This window comes from Eucyclogobius newberryi, unplaced genomic scaffold (assembly GCF_026437365.1).
Source record: "Eucyclogobius newberryi isolate DKJ021-1_F unplaced genomic scaffold, fEucNew1.0.hap1 SCAF_4, whole genome shotgun sequence".
In the NCBI taxonomy this organism is placed as follows: Eukaryota; Metazoa; Chordata; class Actinopteri; order Gobiiformes; family Gobiidae; genus Eucyclogobius; species Eucyclogobius newberryi.
The window spans coordinates 24,031,966-24,048,503 of NW_027316056.1; the positions used below are offsets into that span (position 1 = coordinate 24,031,966).

General features: G+C 42.2%; 1 protein-coding gene across 1 annotated transcript; it reads left to right on the forward strand.

The window, feature by feature from the left end:
• Nucleotides 1-698: 698 nt before the first annotated feature.
• kitb (KIT proto-oncogene, receptor tyrosine kinase b) lies at nt 699-16,492 on the forward strand. Its single transcript, XM_072463011.1, has 22 exons — nt 699-847; nt 1,931-2,209; nt 2,627-2,911; nt 4,119-4,258; nt 4,352-4,520; nt 4,605-4,794; nt 4,867-4,982; nt 5,056-5,170; nt 5,414-5,601; nt 5,795-5,901; nt 10,140-10,266; nt 10,357-10,461; nt 10,864-10,974; nt 11,449-11,587; nt 11,678-11,742; nt 12,170-12,261; nt 12,762-12,884; nt 13,124-13,235; nt 13,464-13,563; nt 13,630-13,735; nt 13,818-14,023; nt 15,992-16,492. The coding sequence occupies exons 1-21, from the start codon at nt 799-801 to the stop codon at nt 13,965-13,967; spliced, it is 2,868 nt and encodes a 955-aa protein (XP_072319112.1). The 5' UTR covers nt 699-798; the 3' UTR covers nt 13,968-14,023; nt 15,992-16,492.
• The last annotated feature ends 46 nt before the right edge of the window (nt 16,493-16,538 follow it).

The window sequence follows — 16,538 nt, forward strand, 5'->3', positions numbered from 1 at the left end:
CGGCAGGGTGCTCTGTCAGAGTGAGGCAGGGTGCTCTGTCAATTTGAGGCAGGGTGCTCTGTCAGAGTGAGGCAGGGTGCTCTGTCAGTGCTCGGCAGGGTGCTCTGTCAGAGTGAGGCAGGGTGCTCTGTCAGTGCTCGGCAGGGTGCTCTGTCAGAGTGAGGCAGGGTGCTCTGTCAGTGCTCGGCAGGGTGCTCTGTCAGAGTGAGGCAGGGTGCTCTGTCAGTGCTCGGCAGGGTGCTCTGTCAGAGTGAGGCAGGGTGCTCTGTCAGTGCTCGGCAGGGTGCTCTGTCAGAGTGAGGCAGGGTGCTCTGTCAGAGTGAGGCAGGGTGCTCTGTCAGTGCTCGGCAGGGTGCTCTGTCAGTGCTCGGCAGGGTGCTCTGTCAGAGTGAGGAGGCTCTGCTGCATCATAGCCTTCACACATCTCAGCTCGGAACCATGTCTTGACTTTTACGCACCAGAGTGCGAGGCAATCTTCCATTTGCTGTTTTCTAACATTCCGCTTCTGGCGATGACTCAAGTGAATATGAGATTTTGACTGTAATATCTGTGGCTCATCATCACCTTGGCTGGGGTCCAGGCGCTGCAGGACAGAGAAGGATCCGGAGGAAAGGCAATAAGCCAAGACGCGCGGGAGAGGCGCTGTGGCTTTAAGTAGCAGTGCAGTCGGCCGGAGGGGGCTGAAGCTCCAGCATCGCTCTGTGCGCTTGGACCCTCACAGACCTGCTCCGGCTCACCGTGCACAGGGACCACTATGTTGTATTGTCCTTTTGATGGACCGCTCTAAAACACCTAACCATGAGGTGCTTTTTACTACTTTTTGTCCTTGTTTTACTCCTGCAGACAGGTGAGTTATATTTCGTACTTGTTAAATGTGACTTTTGGAAATATTCACTGGAAAGTTCCCGTTTTGAACCATCTATTCGCGGGTTTGTCGTATAATTTTCTAAACCGCGGTAATCAGGCGATATTTTCCGCGCGCATCATCAAAAAAAAAACAACCCAAAACTGTAATTTTTCTAACACTAGCGCGGATGGTGCGAACGTTTTTGTTTTTTATCTTTGCATTTGAGCGTTATTTGTCACATTAAAAAGGCAAGTCACTGCACGTTTAACGTATTCTGCACTAAAGACTCAGCAAACAGATGATATCAGACTCTTATATTTGCATAACTGCTCCAGGACACCAGGGACTGCCCCATCCCGAAAGGCAACAGGTGTATGTCTATGTGCACGGGATAATTAATTATGTATTTGACCGAAATGAGAGTCTTCTGTTCCTTTGCACGGCAACAAGCAACAAGAACAAAGCAGGAGAGGGAAAAGTGGGCACACAACACCACTATCTTCTAAACACACCCAAGGGCAGGCTACTCCCAAGGCTCTTAGACACCTTTGCAATTATTATTTGTTTCTTGTCTCTTTGCACAAGTTATTGACAAAGCAAGCGGACCAAGCCCACGCACCACATTCTTACAGATGCTGTCAGAAACACAGATAATCATATTTTTAAAAAAGGGGGTGTCTGTGCTTTATCAGAACCTCGGCCTCAAGGCATAACAGTCACATGAAAAGCCTCTTCTCCAAAGGCTGCTTATCATGTGGACATCAGCTATAGCACAAAGTGAAAACACAAGGAGGCTGAGGTTAAGTAAACAACAAATACATACTATGGTGTTGCTTTATTCATTGGAATGGATGTGGAAACTTAATGCATGATTACTCAGCGGGTAGACAGCTCATATTTATTGATTGTTCAATTGAGCCATGGTGGCTTTTATAGTGCTGTATCTTAAGGACTCGTGCCAATCGCTGCACACTTAACTATTACATCTCTATCAGCTTGTGGCTTCTGTTTCAAGGATTTAACTTTGCACTCATCTACTACTCAAAGCGGTTGTCTTAATACTGTTTTCTTGTATCTGTTCAGTTTGGTGTGAGCCGGTCATCTCCCCCAGTGGACCTCATGTGGTTGTTCCCAAGGGGGGCAGACTTGAGCTTCGTTGCCATGAAAATACCACGGTGTCTGGCGTCCCACTGTCGAGGCTGCGCTGGCAGAGGGAGAGGGTGCGCCGGCTGGAGGGAGAGGTGGAAGAAGGTGCAGCGGTCTCTGTGAGGGTGTCCTCTGCTCAGGCATATCACATGGGCCGCTACGTGTGTGTCAACAATAGCACCCTGGAACACAGCTCGATCTATGTCTATGTGAAAGGTGCGCAGATAAGTTGTCTCCACTCTCTAGAATGTGATTATTGCAAGGTTTTAGATACGATCACAACTGTGGACTAGTGGACCTTTTCACTAAAAGGATCAGGTTCACCAGGGGTAACGTCATTGCATTATGTATTATACAATTTACTATCTTATATATTGGACATCATTTTGCAAGGTTGTGGTAATAAAAAATAAAAAAAAAAGCCAAGAGAGAAGATAATAAAATCAGTCCCAGTCTCATGTTTGTAGGGCAGATAATGACACATTTATTAACCCCTAATTATGATTGCTATATATTTTGAAACTAACAAAGCATTATAAGCCATATCCTGCCTTTATGATATACACATTTTAAAATATAAAAAGAATTGCAAACGTGGCACTCGTTGATCTTGTTTTTGTTCCCTCCACACAGATCCTCAAAATATCTTCCAGCGCACCATGGTAAATGGCATATTGGTGCGAGTAGGCGAAAACGGCACCATTCCATGTCTTGTGACTGACCCCAATGTCACCCACTTGGCCTTGGAGACTTGTGATGGGCAACCTTTGCCCTCTGGTCTGAGTTACCAGAGCAACCTCCTGCGAGGCATTATCATCAGCAATGCTCAAAAGGAGTTCCAGGGCTGTTACATCTGTGTGGGGAGGCTGGCTGGAGAAAGAGTGGTTTCCATGTCATATACAATGGACGTGCGCTCTGGTAAGTGAGTTACAACAGTAAAGCTATACTAGTATAATAGACTCAACTGTTGTACATCATAGTCCTTTAAAATGTACCACTTTGGTGATTATGAAGCAAGGTAAAGGTAAAGTGAGGCACAAAGGAAAATGTACAGATATTTTTGGAAACAGGGAAGAGATGTCAGTGTTGTGTTTTTGCTTGGATTACAGTGACCATATTTATATAAATGCTCCAACCCAAGTATTAGAATTGCCTTGACTCCGTTTACCATTACTCTCTGCACTTTATCTCAAACTGTAAACCTCAGACTCACCATGTGAACTGCACACGCGTGTTGGCTGGGCAGCAGTGGACACGCTCAGCCTGAGCCACTAATGTATGTTTATTTACAAGGGCATTATGTGTCTGCTCCCTCCGTATCTCTGTGTATATATTCAACAAAAACAGATGGACCGTTTCTCTGCGATCTCAAGACTCTGCTGCTTTCTGTGTGTATTCGAACAGAGACTGATAAAATGGTGTTTCAATATTCTGCTTCCTCAACATGTAATAACCTACAACCTAAAGGAACTGAGTTCATTTTTTTGTTTTAGGGAACATATTTCCGTGACCAACTACGTGAATGATGTGTGTTGCTGTCCTGGCCAAGATTCATTACATACATAAATTCATTATGTACGTAGAAGACCCCAGGAAGGATAGCAACTGATTTGAGTTTAGTTTAATAAACTAAACTAAACTCAACTCCCTAAAATATATTAGTAATCTCAATGAGACTTTCCTGGTTTAATAAATATTTAAAAAAAGAAAGAATCAGCAGGAAACAGAGATGACGGAGTCATGCCCTGAACAAAGCTCTTAAACGGTGCATGAACGGCTGTGCTTGGAGTAAATAGAATTAGTGCAGCCTTTTCCAAACAGACACACTGAAGTGACATCTGCAGGCATTGCAGTGAATTAATCATTAGTACAAGAGTCATAAGTGAGCACAGACAATTGTGGCTACTAAGAAGATAGAGATGGCTGCAATAGTTGTATTTTAGTAATTGTTTCAATGCAGTGAAACATATTACACTTCAGATCTTTGAAAAGCACAGTCCAAGTAGGGCTGCGATGTATGGCAGTATCTTACAATAGCTGTACCTCGCGCAGAATAACTACACCCAGTTTGTATGTGACAATGAAAGGACAGTTCAGTTGAATATTTGTTTTTATCTTGGTCTAGTGCCAGAAGTGCCTCCAGTGATCAGACTCTCCCATAAAGACACAGTCATCCTGAAAAAAGGGGAGCAGTTTGAAGTAACCTGCAGCTCTTCTAATGTCGACCCAGACTTAAGTGTCAAATGGAACTATCCACCAACTGCGGTAATTACAGTTTGTAATACTATTTGTTTTGTTATATCATTCAATGATTTAAGTTCAGGACAGTTTCTCACCTTTTCTCACAATGTCTTATAGCATCCAGTTGAATCCCATGGCTCCAAAATCCTTTCTGTCTCCCACGGTTACCAGAGGTCTACCTCACTCTTGATCACATCTGTGGACCAGTCCCACTCAGGCATCTATCGCTGCCATGCCCGTAATAAGAAAGGCAACAGTTCTAGGACCCTCCACTTGGATGTTCGCGGTAATACAAAACTATATTGACATAAAGGACTATGTATATTTAGTACGTAATGTCATGATGAAGCCGTTTTTTGTTGTTTTTCAGACAAAGGATTTATCAGCTTGTCAGGAGGTTCTGATCCAGTGCAGGCTGTGGTTAAAGAAGGAGAGAGCTTGAGTCTCAAGCTGCAGTTTGAGGCTTACCCTGCCCCCAGATCCCTGTCCTGGTCTTTCAACGGCAAACACCTCCTCAATACAACCGAGCACTTCATCACTGTGCACAGGAAAAAGTACAGGTACAGTCAAGAGTAAAGTCAAACAGCCTATAATGTGAGGATTAGCATTAGTCAAATGTGCTGTGTTTTCAGATATGAGAGTGAGCTCAGGCTGGTTAGGGTTCTGGGTTCAGAGGGAGGAATCTATCTGTTCTCAGTCAGCAATGAAGATGTAGATGTCAATCACTCATTCCATGTTTACGTCTACAGTAAGTTTAGCACATTTAATACCCATAAAATAGGACTCACATTTCATATATTTGTGACGTGCCTGTGTTCTAGGCAAACCCATGATTATTGCACAGGAAGGGCCTGTAGATGGACAGGTGCGATGCATTGCTGCTGGCTTTCCTGTCCCCAAGATCAGCTGGTACTTCTGTGAGGTGCCTCACACCAGGTTTGTGCATTGATATGTGTTCATTCAAGTGTGAGATCACCAAAGGATCCATGTAGTTCCTATCTCATTCCTACCTATTGTCGCCATAATTAACATGCACATCTTATTCCCTGTCAACCAAATCACCATTCAATATAGGTTAAAAAATAATAATAATAACTTGAATAACTTTTTTTTTTACATTGAATAACTTTTTTTTTACATTTACAATTACAATTTAAAAACCCATTTGTCCCTTCACAGGTGCTCACACCTGCCCAACGCCTCTCAGTGCGAGTCCTCTGAGGTTGCCATGGTGACTGGGTCTGCCTTTGGTCGCCGTGAGGTGGAGAGCCGTTTGAACATCAGTAAGGAGCAGGCTCAGTACCACACCCTGGAGTGTGTGGCCTACACTGAGGGACAAGAGGCCTATACCCTGTTCTCCATCAGTGGTATGAGCAAACTCATATGACCCTACACAACCCACTGACCCCGTGTGGGCTGCCACTGGCCACAGATTGAACCAGATTATATATATGCTGAATGTGCACACTGGGATTATATGCAGGCTGTGTAATCCTTGGTGTAATGAATGAATGATGCAGTTTGTGTGTTTTGTAACTGTCACCGTGTGTATGTTTGCAGAGCGTGTCGTTCCACATGAACTCTTCACCCCTTTGCTCACTGGTATGGTGGCTACTGGTGTCATCCTCTCCTGCTTTCTGGTGGTGCTGCTTTACAAGTATATGCAAGTAAGAAAACACATTTAAACTGATGCTGGTTTTATGATCAAACATTTTAAATAAAACTAGAATAGGCGTGTTGGACGTTACATAAAAGGTTTGGCTATTATTTAAAAACATGTATAACTGTTCTGTGCATTCTGACCAATTCACTTACAATCACAACAAAATAATAAGAAAATATAGGCGCAAGCGGCAATGATCGGCCCTCGCTACGCCGCCGCCACGCCGCAAGAGGAGGGGGCGCTAACGCGCCCCAATTGTCCTTTTATTACATCTACTGCTGAATCTGTGACGCTGTCACATCTTCTCCCCTTTGTTTTACCATCAAAAAGCAATTTTATTTTGAATTCTTGGCAAAATGTGCGGCTTTGCTGCACAGACACCGTGACTCTTAGAATAAAAATGTGGATAACTTTTGATGGTCCACCCCTGAAGATGAGTCTCACCAAATTTCAGGTTAATATGGCTGACGCCCTAAGAGGAGTTTGTGAAAGTCTAAAGTGTAAACATGTTCTGGCGATTTCCCCATTGGAATAACATGGAAGGTTTCGGTCATCGTTACGGCAACGCCATAACAATTATGACATGAGTCATTGACTTTTTTGATGGGGATGCTAAAATTGAGTTGTGTGTCAAATTTCATATAATTTCGCAAAACTAAATATTTAACCTCCATATAAAATCTGTAGGGGGCGCTGTGGCTCCAAATTAATTTATTTCACTTCAAGTAGGTTTAGGGCAAAGAGTTTAACAACTGATTCTAATTTGACGCAATTCGGACTTTATCTGCGCAAACGGCAGAAATGTTAAATTTGGGAGATTTCTGAAATTCTTGCTACAGTTTGCGGCTTCGCCGCACAGAGACCGTGACAGGTATCAATGTAATTTGGATAACTTTTGATGTCCCACTCCTCAGTAGCATTTTCACCAAATTTCAGCTTTTTAGGGCCAACGCCCTGGGAGGAGTTCGTAAAAGTACGACGTTTGGAAAAACTCTGAAGTCATGTTTAGCAATTTTTGAAGCAATATGGCCGACATTTGGTTGGGCGGACGGCGTTGCCGTAATAATATTTTTTACTTCTCTTGTCACCATCTACCTCTGCGCCAAATTTTATGATTCTACGATCAGATTTTTTTTGGGTCATTTCCTATCTCAATGCATTTTTGGTACATTTGGGGGCGCTGACCGCCAATTTTTTTATTTTAGAAAAGGGAAATAGCCAGAATGTAGAGAGGTACGATTTTTAGAGGTTTGCAATTTTTTGTGACTTTTCGTCAATGTTCACTGGGTGAAAAATAGGGGGGTTGGTCCCGAGAAGAAAGAAGAAAGAAAGAAAGAATAATATTACGATGCGAAAACAATGTTTCCCATTTTCCAAATATCATAAACTATACATTTTCGGAAAGCGCTCGCGCTTTCCTACCTCATGGTGTGGGTCCCTGGTCACTGACGGGTACTTTCGTTAATTTTGAGTGGGCTCCGCCCACTTTGTGTTTTTGGCCCTCTATACAGTAATAATGTTAAATTTTTGCATTACATGCTTATATGCACGGAACATGCAAGAGATGGGGAACGTATTCGTGAGCTACTTAGCGCAAATGAGTGCTTTATATGGGGATGACGACCGCGAAGCGGTCGTCATCCCAATTTAAAGTGCTCGTTTAGTGCGCACTTTTGCACGGGCTTCGCCCGTTTACAACGGTAAAGTTCCATTTTCCTACTACTAATTAGTATGCACGGGGCGTGCATGAGTGAAGGAGTGCGTTAGTGAGTGTTTGGAAGTGGGCGAGCGCTTCGCGCTCGATTTCGTGCGCACTACGTGCGCACTTTCGCAGCCGTGCTTTGCACGGCCTTACGAGATTAATAGGCCTCTCGCCAGCTTGTGGCGCTCGGGCCTAATAATCTATTTTCACTAGTTTCACAACCTTTTGCAGCAATTTTTGGGTGTTCACAAACTTGGAATTATCAGCGGTATTGGACCAATAACAGGGTGTCCAAGCGTACCAAAACAAACATGGCGACTCCGACAGACCTAAACAGTCTATTTTGTTATTGAAGAGCAGAGCATTATTTAAATTCATCCTCAGGGTTGTGCAGTTAATCACATATTAATCGAGATCTAGTCATTTCAAATTTGAATAGTCAGGTATAAGTCAGTAAAAGCCCTTGTTTTGGAGCTCTACTCTACTCGGCTCTGTGCTTGTGGCCCCGCTCGGCCCTAGGAGCATTTCTGTTACGACTGGTGCTCAGTTGTTCTGTGGAAAACTGGGCGTAAAACAGCGCAAATTATTTGTGACTCAAAACGATGTCTGCTCTACAGACAGACACCAAAACACATGACAACTGCTACACTACAATATAGAAACTGTAAAACATCACAAAAACTTCCAAAGTAACCGCCAATAAAGCAGAGGAAGGATACAAACATGGAGGACAGTGAACAGGACAAATAAATGTTATTACTCATCTCTCGTCAAGTTAAAGTTAAACTACAGTGTCCTTATCGTATTTTCCTCAACCCAGTCCACAAAGCATCGCCATTAATCCAGTTTGAAGCATTCTTTATAAAAATAAGACATTAAGCAAGTGTAGCTTCTGACACAAGTTTGTTTATGACTCCACGCTCAAGAGTCAATGAAGCTGCAGCAGATTATGGCTACAGAAAAATCCTTCCTGTGCAGATTAATGTCAACTTTCTGTGCATTAAAAGCTTTTATCTGCACTACTGCACCGCATTTCAAAAATGATAATACTACAGTTAGGAATTGCAGTGCTCAGCTTGTTTTCTTTGTCATCCTGAAGCGAGTGGTTTTGCTCTGGACAGGAAACTGAAAGCTGATGCTAGCTGATGCTAGCTTCAGCACACCTTTGATTATTATCATGTGCAGTCTTTTTTTCGCCAGTACAGTTAGACTTTGCTCCTGGGGATCATATAGATCAGGGGTGCCCACACATTTTCAGCTGAAGCCTGAAGATCTACCTATAAATCTAAATTATTGTATAATTTAGTATTATTTTTATTTTCAGTATTAAACAGGCTTTTATTTTTGTTTGACCATAATTAGGCAATAGAAACACAATGTAGGCTAATATTGTTTATCATATACAAATGTGCAATATAAAAAGGAGAGAAAAAGGTAAAGTTTAACCAGAACTTCCTCTCTCCTCCTTCCTCTGCGCACTTCGGCGCTTTCCAGCGCTTTCCGCTGCGCTTCGGCGCGCTTCGGCGTGATCGACCCTCATGTCTCTGCGATCGACCGGCACCCCTGATATAGATGTTATAACACTCTCTTCATGTCTAGGGTCTGTATTTTATGTCACGTTTATAAATTGTTAAAGACTCTAAACTCGTGTAGTGCACAGCTTGCTTACGGAGGACACAGCGGTGTTCTGTCTTCTGCTGCTGCTGCAGAAACAGTCGATTTTTACCCAATCAGCGTCTGATGCACTGTGGACGTCACGTTTGGTCCAAGCTTTGCTCGACTTGGCCCAAGGGGGAAGAGGGTACTAAAAAACGACCTGGTCTATGGAGGTAGCACCAAATTGAAATGCACTAAAGCAGGGCTGAGTCAAGTCAGTCGAGTAGAGCCAAGTAGGTACTAATGGAAAAGGGACAATGTGTGTCAATCTATGACCCTTTGGGATGAGAGCTGATTGGCAGTGCGAGGATGGTTCACCCTGCTTCACTTTTCCATAGCAAAAAGCGGCCCTAAATCTGTGTGATTGGCCAAAATCATCAAGCATGTGAATACTAGAGCTGTGCCAAAGGGTTTGTGAGAGCTAGTTACAAATATCTACTTCTTCCTCTCATGGTCTGAAAATGAGGCATCCCATTTCACCACCACATTACACCATTGCACCATGTTGACGGTTAAATATCTGTTTTATGCTTGTGGGAACATGTTTTAAACTGCTACACTCTACAAGGGAAAGTTGCTACAGGGTTACCAAGCTTACCTGGGGGAAATTACCGTTGTATTGACGTAATATGTAAATATTTTGGTGAGGCATACCATACTCATCAAAACCACAACCATTAAGGCTATCTTATCCCCCACATCCCCATTTAGTTTTAATATTGATTAGTATTTCAGGAACTGATTTTCTGAACAACCCTAACATATATCAATCAAGCTTTTGTCGAGGTTCTAGGTTGTATGCGTGATGAATTTAGACGAGTGAATATTTAAGAAAATCTACAAGCTGTTGTATTGGCGTATAAAACAACTTCTCTTTTCTACAGAAACCTAAATTCCAGATTCAATGGAAGGTCATTGACAGTATTCACGGCAACAACTACATTTATATTGACCCCACCCAGCTCCCGTACGACTCCAAGTGGGAGTTTCCACGGCAGAAACTGCGCTTTGGTATGGTAGCTGTATCCATAGCTGAATTGTGCATTTAATGTCTCTGAATGGTGTAATTTGATAAATGAAAGTGTATTGTGGGTCTAACAGGTAAAACCCTGGGCTCTGGTGCTTTCGGTAAAGTAGTGAGAACCACTGCTTATGGACTGTGCTCGGCTGACACTGTCACAATAGTTGCGGTGAAGATGCTCAAACGTAAGTGCCTTATGCTGCCTTAAAGAGCACAGGGGATTTTCTTCCTTATATATATATATATATATATATATATATATATCTTTGCTTTTATAGTGTGTTATTTGAATTAGCCTATTTCTAAGCATAATCATTACAATAAAATGTGTATTCAGAAGCTAAATAGCTAAATAATTGAATCAAACTACTACATTTTTGTTGTTGTTTCCATGGGTTTCAGAGTGATAAATATAGCTAATATTCTTGTCATAGCAATTAACGATTCAAAGCTAAATGTTTCCTCCTTTGAATGGTCCTCCGTCCTCCGAGTGTCTACATCTATAAACTGGCACCCGAAACCCATCACAGCATTTTTATTGTACAAACCGCATCACCCTTTAATCATCTGCTGATCCGTCCCCGCAGCCAATGCCCATGCGACCGAGAAGGAGGCTCTGATGTCGGAGCTGAAAGTTCTGGGTTACCTTGGAAACCACATGAACATCGTTAACCTGCTGGGAGCCTGCACTGTCGGAGGTACGGCTGAGTTTCCCCAAGTCTCATTAACTTCAAAGTTTGAAGTTTCGCCGCGCAATCTCCCTTTCTCGATGCAGTGTGAGTCAGTGCTGTGATGTGCTGATCTACTGCCGTCGCCATCAATTATCGCTCCTGTCGTAGGATTCACATATGGAGCTCTAAGTGCCACTCCACTGCAGCGAGCGTGATGTTGCTGGACTAGGCACGAATTTACTGTGACTTAAGTCAATATTATCTACCTGTCTGCTACTTCATATTGACCATGGATGTTCAGAAACGTTACTATGCAAGAAACGTTTGTTCAGATGTTTGTGGCGAAAGCAAACATTGATTATTGGCAGAAGTATAGATACCAGTTAAATATTGGAAAACACATTGCTTTGTTCCTTGGCTGTGGTGACAAAAATGATTAAAAATAACTAAAATATCCTCTTTGTCTGATGAACAAGACGTGCCTGTTTTTTCTCCCTTCAGGGCCGATTTTGCTGATTACCGAGTACTGTTGCTATGGTGACCTTCTCAACTTTCTTCGAAAGAAACGAGAATCTTTCCTAAATGCACAAATTAATGATGGTTACTATCGCAACACCTTCAACCAAAGCGAGCCATTGAGGTTTGTATATAGTAGTGTAAGTCATAGCTGCTGGTTGAATAATGACATTGAGGTATTAAGTAGAGTGAGTGTGTATGTTTACTGCTTTAGGGAGGTGACCGGCTCTGGATACATGTCCATGCGTCCTTCTGAAAAAGACAGACCTTCTGAGTCAGGTACAATGCCAAGAAGTTTGGTGTTGTTATTGTTGTGTCCAATCAAATCCTTTATCAACTGTCAATAATGTAATTTATGGAAAAGTCTTGATTGTTCATTTACATATATACTTTTTCCATCTATTGTCCTTTTATTCACACGTTATTACAGACACACACACACACACGCACATGTACACAAACACACACACACACACACACATGCACACACATGCACACACATGTACACAAACACACACACACACATGCACACACATGTACACAAACACACACACATACACACACACACCCACACCCGGGGAAAGGTTTTGCTCGAGGATACAAATAGTGTAAACTGGTTTGAGCAGGGACATAACTGCCGATCTACTAATTACCTACTCGCTTATTTGCTTATTTAGTGACCTGTCTGCATTTGGGTTTTTTTCAGATGACGTAGAAGAGCTGTCTCTGGATGCTGAAGATCTACTGAGCTTTTCTTATCAGGTTGCCAAAGGAATGGAGTACATCACCTCAAAAAATGTAGGCTAATCAATTTGCTCTCAAGTTGCACAATACAAAATAATTAGCAATGTTCAACTAAAGTCAAACATGTGACTTTAAAACAAGCCTCCTGAAAACGGGTCCAAAAAACACAAAAATAAATGAATGAATGCGTTGAAAATAAGTGAATTTAGGACTATAATATAATATGTGCAGCTCTGAACACTGGTACACTTGTAGTTCAGTTGCAGAATGCACCGAGAAAACATTATGCTCTAAGTGCAGATTTATAGGCTTAAATACAAATCAGCATGTTGGTAAATCACTATTGTAGACTGCCAGCATGCTGTCATTTATGAAAGCCTTTTAAGATCAATATTGCTTACACTACAACTTGGTCCCATTTGACAACAGACACATTTTTTGTTGACTTTGTTTACCCTGTTTACCGTACTCCATGTTTGCAATCAAATGAAAAAACCTGTTACAATGTCAATATGCTGTTCCCTGTTTGCTTACATGTATCTATTGGTGTGTAGTGTATTCACAGGGATCTCGCAGCCAGAAATGTTCTGCTGACTCACGGTCGAGTCGCAAAGATCTGTGACTTCGGGCTGGCGCGTGACATCACCACTGACTCCAGCTACGTGCTCAGAGGAAACGTGAGTCAGCCTCTGCCATCAACGACAACTTCCTTTGTAGCCAAGGCTAAAAAGACACACCGATAAACGCATTCATTTCATTAAGTAAAAGAAAAAAGGCTTTAAGGAAAAAATGGGCCGAATTTCAACTAAATTATAATTATTACTATGAAGTTGGTTGGTGATTTAGATGATGCTTTTTGTCTCTAAGCAGGCCTACATCCCACTGTACCGGTAATCGTTAACTGTTTCTTTTCCAGGCTCGTTTGCCAGTCAAGTGGATGTCCCCTGAGAGTCTGTTTGACTGTGTGTATACCTTTGAGAGTGACGTCTGGTCTTACGGCATCCTGCTCTGGGAAATCTTTTCGCTTGGTAACAGCCTGTCAAATGTTTTTTCCTAGTCGTAATATAATTTAGTCGAAGGATGCCATAGTTGTGTCCCCCCAAGCAAACCACTTAGCCGAGAACAACAAATGAATGGTTATTTCCCTTAATCTGCTTTACACGGCACAGCAGCATTAGAATAATCCAATTTAGTTTCCTTCCATTACACTACAAAAAACAATAAACATATGTTTAATAAATGTTTGTGTGTTGTAGGCAACAGTCCGTATCCTGGAATGCAAGTGGGTTCTGCTTTTTATCGAATGATTCAAGAAGGTCACCGAATGAGCAGGCCTGAGTTTGCACCCGAAGAAATGTATGTATTTGAATTAGCATAGTAAATATCAAACAACAGTGTACTAATCCTACTCTGTATCTGTAGCTATGACATGATGCTGTGTTGCTGGAATCATGACCCTTTGAAACGGCCCTCGTTCAAAAAACTGGTGGCGAGCACTGAACTGCTGCTGTCAGAAAACACTAGAAATGTAAGACACATGGGGTTTAAAACAGCTTTGTGAGTATGATCACTATCAGTAGTGTGTTAAAGATTGTTTGTATTTCTTGTAGGTGTACTTGACATTGAGTACTGTACCTGGTGCTCCTGACCAGCAGAGGGAGTCAACCCGCAGGCTGAGCTCAGTGTGCAGCACCACAGCCCCCAATCAGCCTTTACTGCTGAACACTGGGGATGTTTTTGTGGACTATGAAACGGTCTGACCCCCTTCCCTTCCTCCACAGTCTCCCAATACCTCCTGCCCCCAAAATACAAGAGCCTACAGCACATGTGTCAAATACAAGGCCCGCGGGCCAAATCCGGCCCGCCAGACGTTTTAATCCGGCCCACCGAACATTTAAAATTTATATTATATTAAAAAAAAAATATATATTATTATTATTTTTTTAATCGATTCTTAGAACCGTAGTTACATCCGTAACCGCTTTTATCGCTAAAACGACGCGTCCCACAATGCCGCCGGTGGCCGCCCCTCCCCCACGGGGCTCTGCTGCACTACTGTGTGAGCTGCCGAGGGAGAAGTGCTGAGGAGTAAGATAAGATAAGATAAGATATTCCTTTATTGTCCCACATGGGGAAAAAGTAACGATGCGCGTTGCGCAGTTTAAGCAATTTTGAGCAGAAGTTTAGTGGTTTGTCAGTTCAGGTGTACAGATAACTACACAGACGTGGAAATGTTAGTTAGTACTAGGGCTGGGCAACGATTACAATTTTTAATCGCGATTAATCGCATTATTTCCCTGATTAATCATGATTAATCGCATTTTTACGTGCAAAATTCAAAATTAATTCAAAAGAAGTGTAAAGTGCATCAGCATTTTTATTCAGTAGCAGTTAAATAAAATATTAAGTATTCACGTGCCACAAAATCCTGAGCCACAATCATTAAAGATTAACAGGCCACTTGGAGGTAACGTCAGAAACATTGTAATCTCATTAAACATTAGACACTCAAAACACATTTTAGGAGCAGCATAACCGGTCTAGTACCAAATGTCCCTAAACCAGAAAACACTTCAGTACAGTTTGTAAATTCTTAGAACTTGACACTAAAGCGCCATAACATTAGTTGTGCAAACAAACACTTAACCAGTTAAATAAAAATAAATACATTGTGTACATTTTAACTTAAACAATGTTATCAAACACAAAACTAAAGCTTATTGCCACTGCCAGGGCATTGAAAAGAACCAGAAAAGTTTGTAGATTCCTAAAACTGGGTGTTTTTTTACTCCTCTGCACTAAGCCAGTTGCTAAGGCACCAGATTATTCACGTTTTTAGCTGATAAAGACGCGCGCCGGGTCCTTCTCGCGGATCTCCTCAGATACGGCGCCCGTCGGGATCTGCTCACACGGCCCCCGGCGGGACCTGCTCACTCAATTATTTTAACGCGCATTAACGCAGGTTAGATTCCCCTGGTCCGCACCAGTTCTAAAGCCTCGTACAAACCGCTGCGCCCGACGCAGAAGCGTGACGCGTGAGCAGGTCCACGCGGGCCCCCGGCGGGTTGCCTCGGCTGGCGCCTAGCAGCTGACTTTGTAAACCAAAGCCATGATCTGCCATTAAACTCCATTTACACCACGAGAAAAGCAACACAGCACAACTCCTCCACTGAGCATGTGCAGGACGACTCGGACGCACGTCTGCTGCTGATTGTATTCTACGGACATGAGTCCGGCGCGTCGAGAACGCGCGTCCGGTGCGTTTGTCTTTCTAATGTACACGCGCTCAAATTCTGCGTCGGGCGCAGCGGTTTGTACGAGGCTTTAGAACTGGTGCGGACCAGGGGAATCCGACCTGCGTTAATGCACGTTAAAATAATTGATCGCGTTAAATAAGTGATGAGTTAACGCGATAATCGCGTTAACTTGCCCATCCCTAGTTAGTACATTTAAAAGGTGTTTTAGTTCTTGAGAAGTTTATTTTGTTATAAAGTCAAATGTTTATCTCTGTGTAGATCAACTCTGAAGTTGTAATGCACATAAACTGAAGGAAAGTATTGGTGAAATTACACCTGTTTTTCTTAACACATTTCAGTTTATGAGAACAAACGTTTTGTATTTTTTTTTAATCGATCCAGTAATTGCTTCAAAACAGCGTAGGCTATATAAAGCTATTTATTTCTTATATTTTTAATAGTTTTATGTTTTACGTTATGTTCGGCCCGCGATCCAGCCTGAGCGTCGAAATTCGGCCCGCGGCCCAAATGAATTTGACACCCCTGGCCTACAGTGTATAGTACTAACAAAACATTCAAAGAGAATGCACTGCTGACCTTCCTCTGTCTAACTCAACATATACAGTATTCTGCCCTGCATGGGCACCATGGCATATATTAAACCTCTATACTCAGTGCAGGGTCACTCAAAGCTCTGAGAAGGTGGACGTTTTGTGATCAATATTTTTTAGTTTGGTCTACGGATATGGTGTATTTTTAAGAAAGCTATTGGCTACTTCTAAACTTCACCCACTTTTAGTTAATGATTTTTTATTTTTTTTTAAGAGAGATACTAATAAGCAAAGGATGCATTTCTCCTTTATGGATTTGTTTGGCTTGTATATAATTGTAAATATACTAGAAATGTGCCTTTTTATGTTAATTTTCTGGATGCATTTGACTTTCCGTTTATTGTTGGGAGCAGTTTGTACAGTATTTTGGAGGTGATGTTCCTGCCATTTTGATACAGTGGGTTGACTTGTTATAATAAAACAAATTGTGATGGTAAACATACATATGGTCAAAAACTGTTTTGTAAAAATATATATCTTAACC

Excerpts from the sequence above, each read along its gene's own strand:
- kitb (XM_072463011.1), top strand. The coding sequence starts at position 799 with ATGAGGTGCTTTTTACTACTTTTTGTCCTTGTTTTACTCCTGCAGACA. Across the intron at positions 2,912-4,118 it reads TACAATGGACGTGCGCTCTG|TGCCAGAAGTGCCTCCAGTG; the intron begins GTAAGTGAGTTA and ends ATCTTGGTCTAG. Across the intron at positions 10,975-11,448 it reads GGGAGCCTGCACTGTCGGAG|GGCCGATTTTGCTGATTACC; the intron begins GTACGGCTGAGT and ends TTCTCCCTTCAG.